Below are 14395 nucleotides of genomic sequence, written 5' to 3'. Positions count from 1 at the left end.
AATATTCCGTGTAAATTTTATATATTTTGTATAAAAGTTTGTTTTGTACGACTTGTTTAATTTATTTTATTTTATAAAATGTTATTATCTTCTAGGTTAAAAATAACTACAGCACTAAACACAAATACGAAAAAAACATAATAAAACTTTAATTCATATATTTAGACACTCTTAATTATAAAATAAATGTAATTACGAAAATTCAAACTTACGTAAACTACTGTTTAATATTTTCTGCTACATACTGTGTCAGATTTCTAACAATTTGAAATAGCAAACAAAGATTATCTTACAGAAGCTCTCGTCTGAATTGAGTTAATCTCATAATCGTCCATTTCTTTTTCTTTTTCGTTCAATAACTTTCAAGGTTTGTTGTCTATTGTAGTTTACTTCAAACCACAAAGTTCATATTACGCTGCCATTATTTATTAACGTTATATTCATATTTTTACTTTTATTAAGAGTTATTTTTTAAAAGTGTAGTTCTTCAATAAAAAGTATGTTTACACTACATTTTCTCTTATGAAACCTGGTATATGTTGATAAAATGATATGAATGTTATTACTTTCACCAAATATTATTTAATGAAACATATTTTATAAAAATAATCCTCCATAAAAAGCGCGTGCTAATAGGATTATTGTTCTCGCCCCCGTCCCGCTTTCAGCCCATTAAAAAAACTAAGCCAGTCACGACATAAGGTGTCAATGTTCACCAATTTACTGACCATTGATAAAACACGCATAAAAGATGCGCCCCAAAATGTCCCAAGCCCACTTGACCCTAACGCGCATAAATTATGCATAATCATCCACAGATAATAAACGAACGAATTTGTCTATGGACAGCCAATGACACTTGTTATACATTGCGCGGGATTATTTTGCATTTAAGTGTATCGAGAGGAGATAAGTGTAAAAATATGTTATGTTAATTAACTATTTATTATATATAATAACTATTTATTATATTTAATATATATAATATAATAATAAATATAAATAGCTAACTAATAACTTTTTAGGTTAAATTCATAGGAGCCAAAAACAAAACTAAACATTAAAAGAACTATATTTCGAATAAAAAGGAGATTTGTAAGTACAAAAAGACATGTAACGAAAATGAAATTATACTCCGTTCAACCTATATCAAACTGTTGACGTTAATTCTTTGCATTTTCGAGAAGATATTTGGTACTTATAAAACGTAACATAAAAATTATTTATTACACACTTTTGTTTATTAAATACACAGTTTAAGTGGTTTACAAAGACAAGTATTAGCCTTTAAGAATACTCAATAATAATACGTAAAAGAATACGTTTAGGAGCTTCAGTTGCGAGTAAAAAATACAATGAAAAAAATAGAAATTGGTAAACAAACTCAATGATTGTTTGATTTAAAAGATTCAAAACTATACTATATTCTTATCAGGAATGGGCATCGCCTTTTTTTTGCACCAAAATTGTCGATCTGTAAAAAAGGGCATTTGCGGTATAAACTAATCCGAATATGTGCGAATGCACGATAAATTATTCCATCCGTTTTACGGGGCAGTAATCTGTTAACAAAGAGTATTAGAGACGATGTTAGAATTTGTTTATCTAATGAGCTCGCTTAGATTGTATCGTACGCAGGTGCAAACTGTATACGTACGGTTTACAAAACATTACATTGTTAAATTCACAAATATCTACTTAACGTAGTGAATATTAAATAGTAACAAACACGCATTTAGTGTAACTTTTTTATTCTCAATCTACACTTGATACTCTTACGGAGTACACTTAGTAGACATATTATGACTCTGAGTACCGTAGTATTTTCATTGCATATCAACTAGCTGAAATAGTAATATCTTTACCATTGTAAAAATAATGGTAAAAGAAGTAAATTGCCAATTTACTTTTATGAAACTTTATAAACTAGGATTGAATAATGTTAATTTTGTTATAACAATAGATGTGGTTTACCGTCGCTTTATTTATTGAGGTTTTGTTCGTAGAATTCGCGTAGAATCAAGGGGTCTTCGAAAAAATAGAAGCTCAATGAAATACAAAGAGGATTACGACGAAATAAATTTAATATTCCTCCTTCAGCTCAGGCATTTTCTATTATGAGAGAAAAGTAGCGATTTATAGACGCTATGGATATTTTTACGAGCGTTTGACTTAAAATGGTTTTTGTTATATTCGCCGGCGCTCTCGATTCACTTGGACGGGGCATTTTGGTAATCGATTTCTTTTTAAATATTAGATAAAACTTACCGTTTACCATCCGCTGTACTTCTACACCTAATTCATTAAATTCTTTCGATTTTGATAAAATAACTCAACAAAAAATATAAAGAGAATAAATGTTAGTAATAATATTATATAAATGTGAATGTTTACATGGATGGATGTTTGTTTGAAGTTATCTCCAAAACCGCTAAACGGATCTCGATTTAATTTGACATACATTTTATATATAAAATTCTCGTGTCACAATTTTAGTTCCCATACTCCTCCGAAACGGTTTGACCGATTCTCATGATATTTGTAAGCATATTGAGTAGGTCTGAGAATCGGCCAACATGTATTTTAAATTCCGTGCGGACGGAGTCGCGGGCGACCACTAGTGAGTCGATAATTCTGTAACAATTAGTGTCTTTATTACGTAGAACAGAATATTAGGAACTATCATAATATTTTTGCAGGAAAATAAAACACTTAATAATGTACAATTACTTTCAAAATAAGGTAACCTATATAACGTGGTCGAGAAACAAAACAAAAGCATTGTCATCTACGTCATAATAGCAGGGGCTCTTTAATTGAATGCACTTCAACCGCGTGGTGACCCGCATCTAGCTTTTAATGAATAATACCCAGATTAAATACGAAGTTATCTATAAAATATGTGTAACTTAGCACTGGCTATTTTACTGCTAAGACAGTTGAATAAAAACATATTGCCATCCCTCTCATTCTACATATATAAAAAAGAGACAACTTGTTCTAATTCAAGTATCACACTGCTCGAAATTTACAGGCTTCTTATAATTGCAATTTTCCTAATCTTAATAATATTATAAAAGCGAATGTTTAGATGGATGGATGAATGAATGTTTAAATGTATCTTCTGAACAACTGAAAAGATCTCAATGAAATGGATGGATGGATACATATAGAACATAGTCTAAAAGAGCACTTAGGATACTTATTTTGTTTTTGCCTGCGCGGACAGCGTCGCGGGCGACAGCTAGTCTAATAATAAAATGATAATCAATTACAAGTTTTGTTTTAACTTTTCAATCAAATCAGTACATACTTTACTGACTTTATAGCTTCACTTAAAGAAATAAAAATACTAGCAAATTCTTCAATGGAACACTCCATATTCAATTTCATGTTTCATTAGTCACAAGTGCGAAGAAAATAAAAAGAGACAAAACAGTCTGTCAACGTGGGAGCAGAAAGAAGGTAGAGGGGTAAGGGACTATTCAATCGTTTATTCCATTAAACTCGTATTGTAAGAAGTAGACTGTATAGGTTTTCTGTATGATAGAATCTCTAGTACTTACAGATATTATTCTAATTACGAATTTAAAAAATAAAATAAAAAAGTTATTATAATATATATTTTTTTAACCTTAGTAGTGTGCGACTAAAATGCTCACCGTAATATACCGTAATTAATGGTCCAATATATCTGTTCTATGTTTATCGTTAAAAACATTCTAAAAAAATAATAATAAACGTAGCAAATTTCGTAGCATCGTAGCTCTACAAAAGTCTATCTCATATAACTAGATAAAAAAGTTGAAGACTTATAAACTTGTTCGCTAGCTATTGAATGGATAACAACCTTTTTTATTTTGGATTTGATGTTGTTATTAATTTTTTAATCTATGCTCTACATTCTTAATTTTTAGTAGAATAGTAAGTTGTACTTAACAAAAAAAATTACAGCTCGAAATATTCGTTGTTAATTTTAATTTAATTTAAGAATAGAGAGCACTTCATTAAACGCACTGAATTTCTATTAAATTCGATATGCACACACGATGACGTTAATTCCCATTGCTGACAACTTGCACACATGTGTGCTAAGAGAGCGCTTTATTTAGGCGTAACGGCATGTACACACTAGGAGAAAGAGCCACGAACCAAAATAAAACAACGGAAACAATTTATTATAAAGTCCAAGATTCTATGTTTAAAATTAAGTATTCCTTATATTTTAAGCAAAATGTTCAAACCCTTTGTCAAGATACAAGCTTGATTGATTAAATGCCATGACATTGATTAAGCCTCGTTAAGAGCACCCCTTTTCATCTCAACATCACAATTGTTAACGTTTCTTAGGTCACTGACACAAACGGCAGATGTTTCCCCCGCAAGGTTAAAATTGTAGTCACAGAGTTAAATTTACACTTTATTTCAAATATCATACTGTCACCAAGAGAGAATAGAGACAGAGAGAATATGATACGACAAGTATACAAATGAGTCTCAAATAAATCTTCTCCATGCACAATATTTCTTACCAGCATCAAGGGAATAAGCGATTAACTATTGTTATCTCCTTCTGATTACTTATTTGTAATGTTGCCTTGTCCAGTTGTTTATTGCTTGTGGATTGCTTGTGGATAACTGCAGGGAGTTGTGCCAAGTTACCACAACAACGGTGCCTTAGAATATATATATATATATATTAGTGATTTCAGCTTTGTTTGGTGAACGCACTTAAGGGAAAAGACTTATCAGATTATAAATATCTTAGTTTATGAAAAAGTATTTCATATCAACCCTGCCACTCTTTTAAGGGTTCCGTACCTCAAAGGAGTACGGAACTCTTGTAGGATCACTTTGTTATCCCTACCGTCTGTCTTTCAAAAGCTTTTTTCTCAAAAACGCGTGAAGGTATCAAGCTGGCATTTATTTCCAGTTTAGGATAAAAAGATTGTGGACATTAGGTAATTATTTATAAAAATATTAATAAGTCTGTTGCATAGAATTTGAAGACTGCTGCGCTTTTTGTCCCATCGTAATATTGTGTAACGGTAAAATGCCTGTCAATCTCGGCTAGTCATAAATTTAGTGTGTACTACATAAATTTTCGGAAAAAAACCCTATGCGCAAATAGAATTCAAAAGTACAAAAAATGTTAACGTAATCTTAATTTGGTTGCTATATTTTAGTTTGTTCAGTCACATTAAAAAAATATTGTCACCTATTTCTACTTCCTATATCTAGGTCTTCATTCATATTCTTGTTAAATAAATTGCTAAATAATAAATAAATAACAAAACACGAGGCATAATATGTATATTATTCCAGTTTACTTGAGGACGTAATATAGTATTTTCTTTTATCGGAAATGGTAAATTCGCCTTCTTTAGCAACTAATGCGGCGTGCTCTCCGGGATTCAAACAAGTCGACCTACTTAGTGCTTTTGTTATTCTGAATTTTTTCGTCTCCGAGAAATACGAACGATATAACGTAATAAGTAAGTAAATAAGTAAATATTGAACTGTTCTAAATTAATATTTACGAAAACAATAATGCTTTATATAAAAATAAGGGATCGCCCGCGACTTTGTCCGCGCGGAATTAAAAAACTTAATTAGTAGCCTATGTGTTCTTCCAGACTATGTTCTAAATTAATGCCAAATTTTATTAACCTGTTCAGTTCCGCCGTTTTAGAGATACCTTCAAACAAACAAACATCCATCCATTCAACTAAACATTCGCATTTATAAAAATATAGTAAGAAGAAAGATATTTCTGGATCTCTATGTTATAGTGCGTAGTAAATACACGTGAATTAAACTTTAAAAATATTTTATACATAACGAAGCGTGATGCGCATACTCTATCAGTGAGATAAAGGAGCCTTTCATAAGGAAGCACGAATTAGTAGATAAAATGACATCGTAAAACTCGGAAAGGTAGAAAAGTCTATTATGCAAATGTATGTCTGACAAAAATATAACCTCTCACTAACTTTGCGAGAACAATATCTTAAAGGATAATTAAACTAGACCTTTCCATATAAATACGTATTTAGTAATCAAGTACTATACAAACAGCTAATATATAGCCTAATAAATCGATGTTTCGCACTTGATGTCAAATTATGTAGGCTAATTCTCCTTTTAACGTTATTTTACTTTAGATTTCGCTCCATTTTGTCTATCTTCGTACAAATAACGTAAAAGCTTTAATAAAAATACTATCACAAACGGCAAAATTAAAGGAAAAATATTAAAATAAAACTTATTCTAAGTTTACGTACACTAAAGTCAGCGCTATCATTTAGTTTGTGTCAGTTGGCATGGTAAGACGCGATAACAAAACAAAACCCGCATGGTTCAGTGATTTATTTCTCGTTGTTGTTAAGAAGTATAATGCTACGGACAAATATTATGTGTTTCTTTTTTTTATATCGTGGCCTTAATATTAAAGTTACCAGATAACTGAGTAAAATCAGTTAGACCGAGACAATACCAATGCATGTTTCTATGACTCCGTAATTGATACTTCATAGCAAGACCCAATGTCACGTCTCTCTAGCATCCTTATATTCTTTTCTTTCCCTTAACTATTTCTCTATCCTAAAGCTACTAGTACTACGGCTCACCTTACGTCAAATTCCCTGGACTTTGTTTTCTCAGATGTTTATTTGTTTGTGTTCAATATGTGTATGGTTCTATCAAAAATCCGATTTAAAACACATTGTTATTTCATTTTTTCTAATATATTGAATGGTATAAAACATAGCATAACAAGAGCAGTATTAAGAGGTCCATGGTCTCTGTCTACTCCTTTGGGGTAAGGGCATGCGTTATGTTGTTGTTGATAGCAATATGTATGTGTTTGAGCATTCCATAATGCAAATCAAATAATTAACAACTAATTTGTGTTGTGTATTTGCAGTGTGAGTGTGCCGGGCTATGCGGGTAGCCTTGCCGCTTCGCTGCCGGGCGGCGGGGCGGCGGCGTGGGAGCGGCTTGGTGCTGAGTTGCTACTCTCGGGGCTGGTGGCTGCCGCGCACTTCGCCTGCATGGAGCGCCGCTGGACGGGCGCTGCGCCTGCACTCCTAGGCGCAGCATACTGCGCTGCAAGCTTCGTCTCTGTAAGTTGACACATAACTTTACAAATGGCCAGTTTTAATTAGGTGCCAATAAATAGAATTCTTACCATACTACTGATTTCAACTTACGGTACAATAATAGACTTCAATAAAAGAAATTATGTAAGACCTGAATCGAAATTGGAAGTTATTTGTGAAAATTACGTTCATAAATTTACTTTTAAAATAAAATTGTTGTTCATAAATTTCTCCAGAAATTACAGTATCAAGCTATGAGAATTCTCCGTAGAATAATTTACAATGTTTAATGATTCTCTGCTTGATAAAAGTAATAGTTATTTTAATATGAAAAATGTTAGAAATTAACTATCTTAAAATTGTTTTTGAATTACAATTTAAGTTCTTTCTCCAATTTTCTTTGTTCAGTTGAAGTGTCTTGGAAACATTAATTACATTTTAGATTATAATTTCGAGGGTTTAAGTGTCTTCTTCTCAAAATTTACTTAAATTAAATCAGTACTACAGTTTTACAAAACTGAATATTTATAACTAACGCTTGGATCAACTAAGAACTTAATTCGATTTAATTAGATTAAAACTCGGAATTATTCATTAGATAAGATCGAATCAGTAACATTTATTGGGACTAACAGCCGATCTTTATGTGGGTACGCCCTCAATAAATTGTACCCAGCCGGACTGGCTTGTTTTACGAGTTTCTGTTGAGTCTAATCGCTCCTGGCGTACTGCCTACAATACTTAGATATTGACCATCGTAGCTAAGGATACCTAAAGGAATAAACTCTGATTTCATTCTCTGAATTGTATGTTATACGATCCAACCTATCTACTTATTTATTTATATACTATTTAGTCAATATTTCATCATCTTTTTAGTGAATATTTACCTGTTTTTCATAATAACACACCAACGCAATGAGAGGGAGAGCATAATTAAATATTTTATCAAAATTAACACAAATATGTTTAACTCAATAAGCAAATAAAATGATAATCTGCAAACATGAAATAGAAATTTCTAGAATAATCAAATAAGCAGTCCGCAACACCGGTTACGTAAACTATTTTATAGGCCGTAAAATATTGGGCATTGCTTGAATCATAAGCAGAAAATATTGTATGGCGATCCTTCGCCGATTCGCCGAGGATTATACTAATGCTAGGGTTGCCATCTCGTTTTGTCTCGCGTACTAGATGCCCACCGAGAGGATTTTAGTAGGTATATAACACTGTTTAGCCCATGGAGCAGGGTATATGTGAGTAAAGATCCCTCCCCTCCCCCGAAATAAAAAAAGGACTGCTGCCTCTTGTTTGACCAACTCTTTCGGGTTTGCATGGTATATTCGGGCTACGGTTTAGAAATGATGTAAAAAACGAACATCTTTTTTCTAGTCGTTGCAAACGATCAAGGGTGAACATCGTTGTTTTAAGTCAAGAGTAATTGAAATTAGTGGGATTATTGATTTTGGCAACCCTAAGTGAAGCTTGGCTCGCCTACCTGCGCATTGTATCGGCCTCTGACGGCAGATGCTGGATCCGGGGTTTTTTTGTTCCATCTGTCCATCTGTTGAAGTGAGTGCGGTGTAAAAAAAATCGCGGGAGTGTACAAAGATTCCTTTTTCTTACGTAACGTTTTACAATATATATCCCATACATTCGTATGCTTTATATTGGTTTATTGTGCCTACAGTTGTGCGGATGGATTTTAATATTGGATACCAAACATACAAAAATGCTATCTGTGCTACAGTTTTACGTAACAAGATTTTTTTAATTAAATTTGTCATAAACTTACTAACAATTTACAACGCAAGCAAATGTTTACCAAAATCATACATATTATGAATAACAGAAACAAAAATAATTAACATTCACTTATTCTTTCAAAAATTGTAATAATTAAGACTGAAAAAGTCATATTTCAAAATTAATTACACCTCAATAGAGCTTGAGTCCACGGCGTTGTGTCCGTCGCAAAACGTTTCAACAATAACAATAACTCTTTGTCTGCGTCTTAATTACCAGACATTACGAGTCTCCAATGAAAAGGAATTTCTTTCATGCCATCTCATGCCTCTCGGCATTTCTTGGAAACTATTCTGCGTCAGGATTCAGCATTTCATCTCATGTTGCATTCAAGATAAAACCGTCAAGCGTAACGAATTCTATTTTAACTATATTTTGAGGTTATCTAACAGAAAATAAACAAATTGCAACTACATTGATAGATTTAATGTTATACAAAGCTGTTATAATTGTAGAAGTGAAAATAAATTTATGTTACGTATAGTTTGCACGATTGTGTTATTCTTACTGCGATTCGATTACATTTACCATTGATTTACTTGTGAACTGCAAAAACCTTCGCTATAAATAAATCAAAAGTAGAAAGGTAACAGATGGACAAAACATTCATTGTATAAGATTGCAGGGCACACGCAGCGCCCGCAGGTAGGCTGCATTTGTTACGTCTTCGTACCGAGTAATTGCACGGAGCCCTTTGAATGGAGACATTTTTTTTGAATCGCTCTCTCGTTTCCGTTGCTATATAAAAGGTAAAAATTGCTCGAAGCAGGTGCCGTTAATTGTAGTCCTTGTGATCATGTGTATAAAGACGTGATTGGTTTGAGTGTGTGGATAGCAGGAATTCTGCAGGTATAGCAGCCTGATAGCAGCATTGTTCGATCAGACAGCTTTTGAATAGTTTACTTTGGAACAATCGGCGTCAGCGCTGTTCAGTGCACAGGTAAAATCGCCTGACGATTGTGACATCGAACACGGAAATAAACTACGACATACAAATAATATAAGTACATGGAAATACATAGCTGAATATGCTAGTCTACAATTTACACACTACGTTTTGATTTCAGATGCCTTCATTGAACCCGGCTCGATCACTGGGCCCATCCTTCGTGCTATCCCGATGGGAGAGCCACTGGGTGTGCTGGGTCGGCGGTCTGGGCGGCGGCGTGGCGTGCGCGCTGCTGCACGAGTGGGGCACGCGACGGCCCCGCGCCAACACCAACTCCCGCGCCTCCTCGCCAAGAGACCTGGACGAGTTGGACAAGCCTGCATTCCCGACGCATCATTACCGACATGCGCCCTCATACTGCTCCGCGACAGCGCCGCGACCAGACAATACTGAACCACTGTACTCTGGCAGCAAGTCACTGTACTGCCGCTCGCCGCCGCCCGCGCGCCACGCGCTGCACAGGTCAGCCGACGGATCGACATGTCTCACGTAACTATTGGTGTTGTGGCTCTTGTAGTTCGCGTAGTCAATAGTTATTAGAGTAGCCTCTAGTCTATACATACAACGGCGAGTTTCAGAAAGTAATACTTTCACCATCTTTTAATTCGTGTTTCTAGAACGTATATCATGATGCATTAATGAATTTGTTTTCACAAAAGATCGCTAATTCAATGAAGTTTTTGGAGAAACCGGAATATCCTTTACGAATTTCTTGTGCAAAATTTGTGATAAAAACCACACTTTAACTGTAATATCCTGAACCGGCAATAAACAAAAGAAAAGTAAACTTTAAAGTCGCTATAAATATGCTCACAGTAAAATTGTGAGATTTTTGTACGTGTAGGTCACCAGTCATGGACCACTGGTTACTTAATCAGATGAGATAAGCTTCCACGTACAAACTCAACCGACGCTACGAATCTCAAACATCAACTGAATAAGCAAAAGAGCTTTCGCAAATTTAATAAAGTTTGTCTCATCTTATTACGTTGCGAATTCGAGACTACGTGTACAACACGAAGATACAAGGCTAAAGAATAAAATACATTTACATGTTTAATGTAAAATCTGGAAATCTATATTCGTATACTGTTGCAAATAACCAGAAAAACGTATAAAATAATTTACACTCAGGAATCTGTAATTAAAGTTACTCACGAATGGAAAATATTTAAAACAATGCAAACAACAACATTACAGTACGAGCTCCGGACCGATTGTGTTCAATTTATTATTTAAATTGCAAGTAATTAAAGTTAAAATATACCGTTAAACATTTTTACCATATTAATTTTTAAAAGCGGAATTTTTGATCACGATCAACTCAGAATTCTTAATTATAACTTCACTGTTTCAAAATGTTTCCAAAGATAAAATTGTATCGATTATATTTATCGATAGTTAAATGCCTTAAGCAACGTAAAATTATAAAAATAAAATATCTTAAATCAAACAAGAATTCTCGCAGCAAATTAACACATTGTCAACAACAGTTGATTAAGTTAACGAGGTCCAAATAGTAACGCGAGTCTGCTTGTATAAGTAAGAATGGGGGTTGAGGAGTCGGGAGGAGAAAGGATTGAGGAATGGGCAGGAGGGTCCAATTAGGGCGGCATACGCGTGCCTCACACGAGCCGGCATTGATTAAACGACGCCGGAGAAAAACTTACGGCTTAATTAAACCATACTTTATTCGACTCCTTGAGTATACTGAGAATCATTTTATGTAGTTACAAACCAGAGTGTTGCTACATAATTTAACAAATACAGCTTTAATACTTGATTGCTAAATTATATCGAATACAAAATGGACGAATCTTACATTGATGTATGCATTCAGATAAAACTATTAATTTGTTAAAAAAGCAAATGTGGTACTAATAAGTAAATCCTAATAAAGGCTCCATTGGGATGTTCTCATTCGAAAGGCTTTTAAACTGGTGTCTTTTGTGTTATGGTAGGTCGCAGTCGGTGTACAGCAAGGGCAGTAGCGCGGCCGGAGGCGGCGCGGGGGCTGGGGCGCTGGGCGCGGCGCAGTCGCTGCTGCTGCGACCGGCCGCGCATGCCCTCGCGCTCAACCAGAACGCGCACAACGCACAGCGCGACCCCGCCTACGGCACCGCGCCAAACGGCATCCGCCCAGGACCCGCAGGTGCGTTACCCTTCATTGAGCCCTGTCTGGGCTTGGTAATACAATTTTTTTAATACCCAAATTATTGTAAAATTTATCAGCTTGAAACAATAAGTTTACCAATTGCAGGTGCATCAGGACAAGAACGTCGCGAATCAGTGTACAGCTCGGGGCCGCGGCGCGGGCCTCTGTCATCCGAGGATAGTGCGTACGGTAGCTATGCGGCGCATGGCACACTCACACACGGCACGCACGCCGCGCACGCTGCACACGCGAACCACGCGGCGCACGCGCACACGCACGGCCACGCCACACAGACGCGCGCATTCCGCGGACCGCACCCACCTGAACATTACTAGCGACGCGCCTCGCAGCACAATATTGCGCTGCTCTTTGACGTTTGAACGATTTCTTAATCGCGTCAGTTTCGTGACAAAGTGTATAAGTGGAAATACTATTCGTGAGTGATATTTTTGATGAACAGCAAAACGCCTGCAAATTCCAAGATTTTGTAGTAAAAACTGTTGCAAAAAACCTTGGCTTATATCTATGTGAAAATTAAAATATAAATTAATTATAACTGCAAATTACTACCTATATAAAATATTCTCCAGTAGCCAAATAAAAACATCAATCTTACTATGAAACTAAGATAATATAAGATAAATATCTTACTAATACTATATATACCAAAGTATTATAATAGTGAATATTTGAATTTGAACTATTTTAGTATAATATAAATAATTGTTAATATTCTGTATAAAGAGTTGAACGACACCATAGAATCAATTGGTCCATTGGAAAATAAATTCTTTTATGTCTTAATTTCAGATGGATGTTTATAATTTTGGCAAATGTTGGTTGTAAAGTTGGCACGGTAATGTTTATAATTAATAACATATTGATCTAATTGTTGCTTCCTACACATACATATAGTATGTTAAAAACTTATTAAAATTGTGAAAAAAAAACATTGAATTATATAATATAATAGATAGAATTGTTAAAATATCTTCAAGAAAACTATTCCAGTATAAGGGCCGGTGTACACAGGTTGTTTTGATCAGACCAAAATGGCTTGTTCTAAGTTGTCGGTACTATCTGTATAAAGCAAGTGTATAGCGACCCTTATGACATTTAATATAAAATTTATATTATAAAATACTGTTCGGTAAATTGTAAATCGTAGATTTTATAAAATAGAATTTCTATCAGATTTTATATATTGTTGTAAATAGTAACTGTTCGTACTTTTCACTTAACTAAAATGAAATAAATAAGAAAATTCCAATTGAAATTTATTAAGGTGAGTTTTTACTGACAAAAAGTGTACAAAACTATCGAATATACCCTTTTTTCAAGTAGAATGCGAGTCGATGCATTACATATTTATGCGCAAGTGATGTTGCAGTGAAACCTGACCTTATATAATAGTGTAAAAGGTTACCAAAAGCATTGTTAATAATGAAAATTAACTCTTTCGAAAGTAACTCTTCTAGACTCAGTTATTGTGCCATATATTTAAAAGAAATTGTATAAATAACAAAATAGCTTATGATTAAAAGACTAAATTTTATATTTAAGATAGGTATAAATACAATAAAGTCAGAGATAAACAACATTTTCACACTTTTACGTTTATTTTTTTATTTACAAGACAAATGTTTAATTCTATATTTACTTGTAACTTCTGTTTGATCAGATTTTATTCAGTGTTCCACATTTAGTAATTATAAATGAAAATTAATGCACAACGAATTAGAAAAATTACGAGAAATCTTACACGTCTTGTTAACAATGTAAATGTTACAAGAAAAGTAAAAGCAATTATTGTAAATAAACTTATTTCAATATTAACTAATTAAAATAAATATAATTTGTACATAGTTTTGAATAAATATTCCTACAGACTATACGATTTATTATTTTGATTCTTATCTGTGAAGAGTAGCTGTCATAGACACACCAGATGTATATCATGAATATTTGCGATATGTCAAAACTCTATGTATCTTCTCGCAAATTTTCCTGATCAACCTTCAGTAAACCAAGCGGTATCCTTATTCTGTAAATTTAAATGGCTAAATTCGATTAAATTAATTATATCCAGCCAGCTTAAAACCTTAACTAATATTTTTTTTAATTTTATGACCTGGTAACATAGACCTTTAGGTCATATCTTATTTGGAAAATGTTCATTACTACCTCAACTAAACTTTTAACAGGAGACAGAAAAAGAAACACCATAGATATTTAAAATGCTTTTAATATTTGGAATATTATGCTAATTTTAAATTACCATAAACAATATTAACTATGACGAAGCTAAAGCACGTCGCGTACATGTGAAACAACCCAAGACTTACGGATTGACTAAAAATTATTGCATAAAAAACATTTAGA

The 14395-nt window shown here is 33.8% G+C and overlaps 1 protein-coding gene across 1 annotated transcript; it reads left to right on the top strand.

Moving 5' to 3' along the window:
• The first annotated feature begins 6828 nt into the window (after positions 1–6828).
• On the top strand, positions 6829–12599 carry LOC106123910 (uncharacterized). The gene is made up of 5 exons (XM_013320325.1): positions 6829–6857; positions 6926–7124; positions 9977–10320; positions 11820–12010; positions 12119–12599. The coding sequence occupies exons 1-5, from the start codon at positions 6829–6831 to the stop codon at positions 12346–12348; spliced, it is 993 nt and encodes a 330-aa protein (XP_013175779.1). The 3' UTR covers positions 12349–12599.
• Positions 12600–14395: the final 1796 nt, after the last annotated feature.

The sequence above is a fragment of the Papilio xuthus genome, unplaced genomic scaffold (assembly GCF_000836235.2).
Source record: "Papilio xuthus unplaced genomic scaffold, Pxut_1.1 DF825946.1, whole genome shotgun sequence".
NCBI classification, from domain to species: Eukaryota; Metazoa; Arthropoda; class Insecta; order Lepidoptera; family Papilionidae; genus Papilio; species Papilio xuthus.
The sequence above is the reverse complement of the archived record's forward strand: the minus strand, read 5'-3'. Positions and strand labels throughout refer to the sequence as shown.

Bases quoted from the DNA above. Each gene is read 5' to 3' on its own strand.
- LOC106123910 (XM_013320325.1), top strand. From the start codon at position 6,829: ATGCGTTATGTTGTTGTTGATAGCAATAT. The intron at 6,858-6,925 runs GTATGTGTTTGA...GTGTATTTGCAG, and splicing joins GTTGTTGTTGATAGCAATAT to TGTGAGTGTGCCGGGCTATG. The intron at 10,321-11,819 runs GTCAGCCGACGG...GTGTTATGGTAG, and splicing joins GCGCGCCACGCGCTGCACAG to GTCGCAGTCGGTGTACAGCA.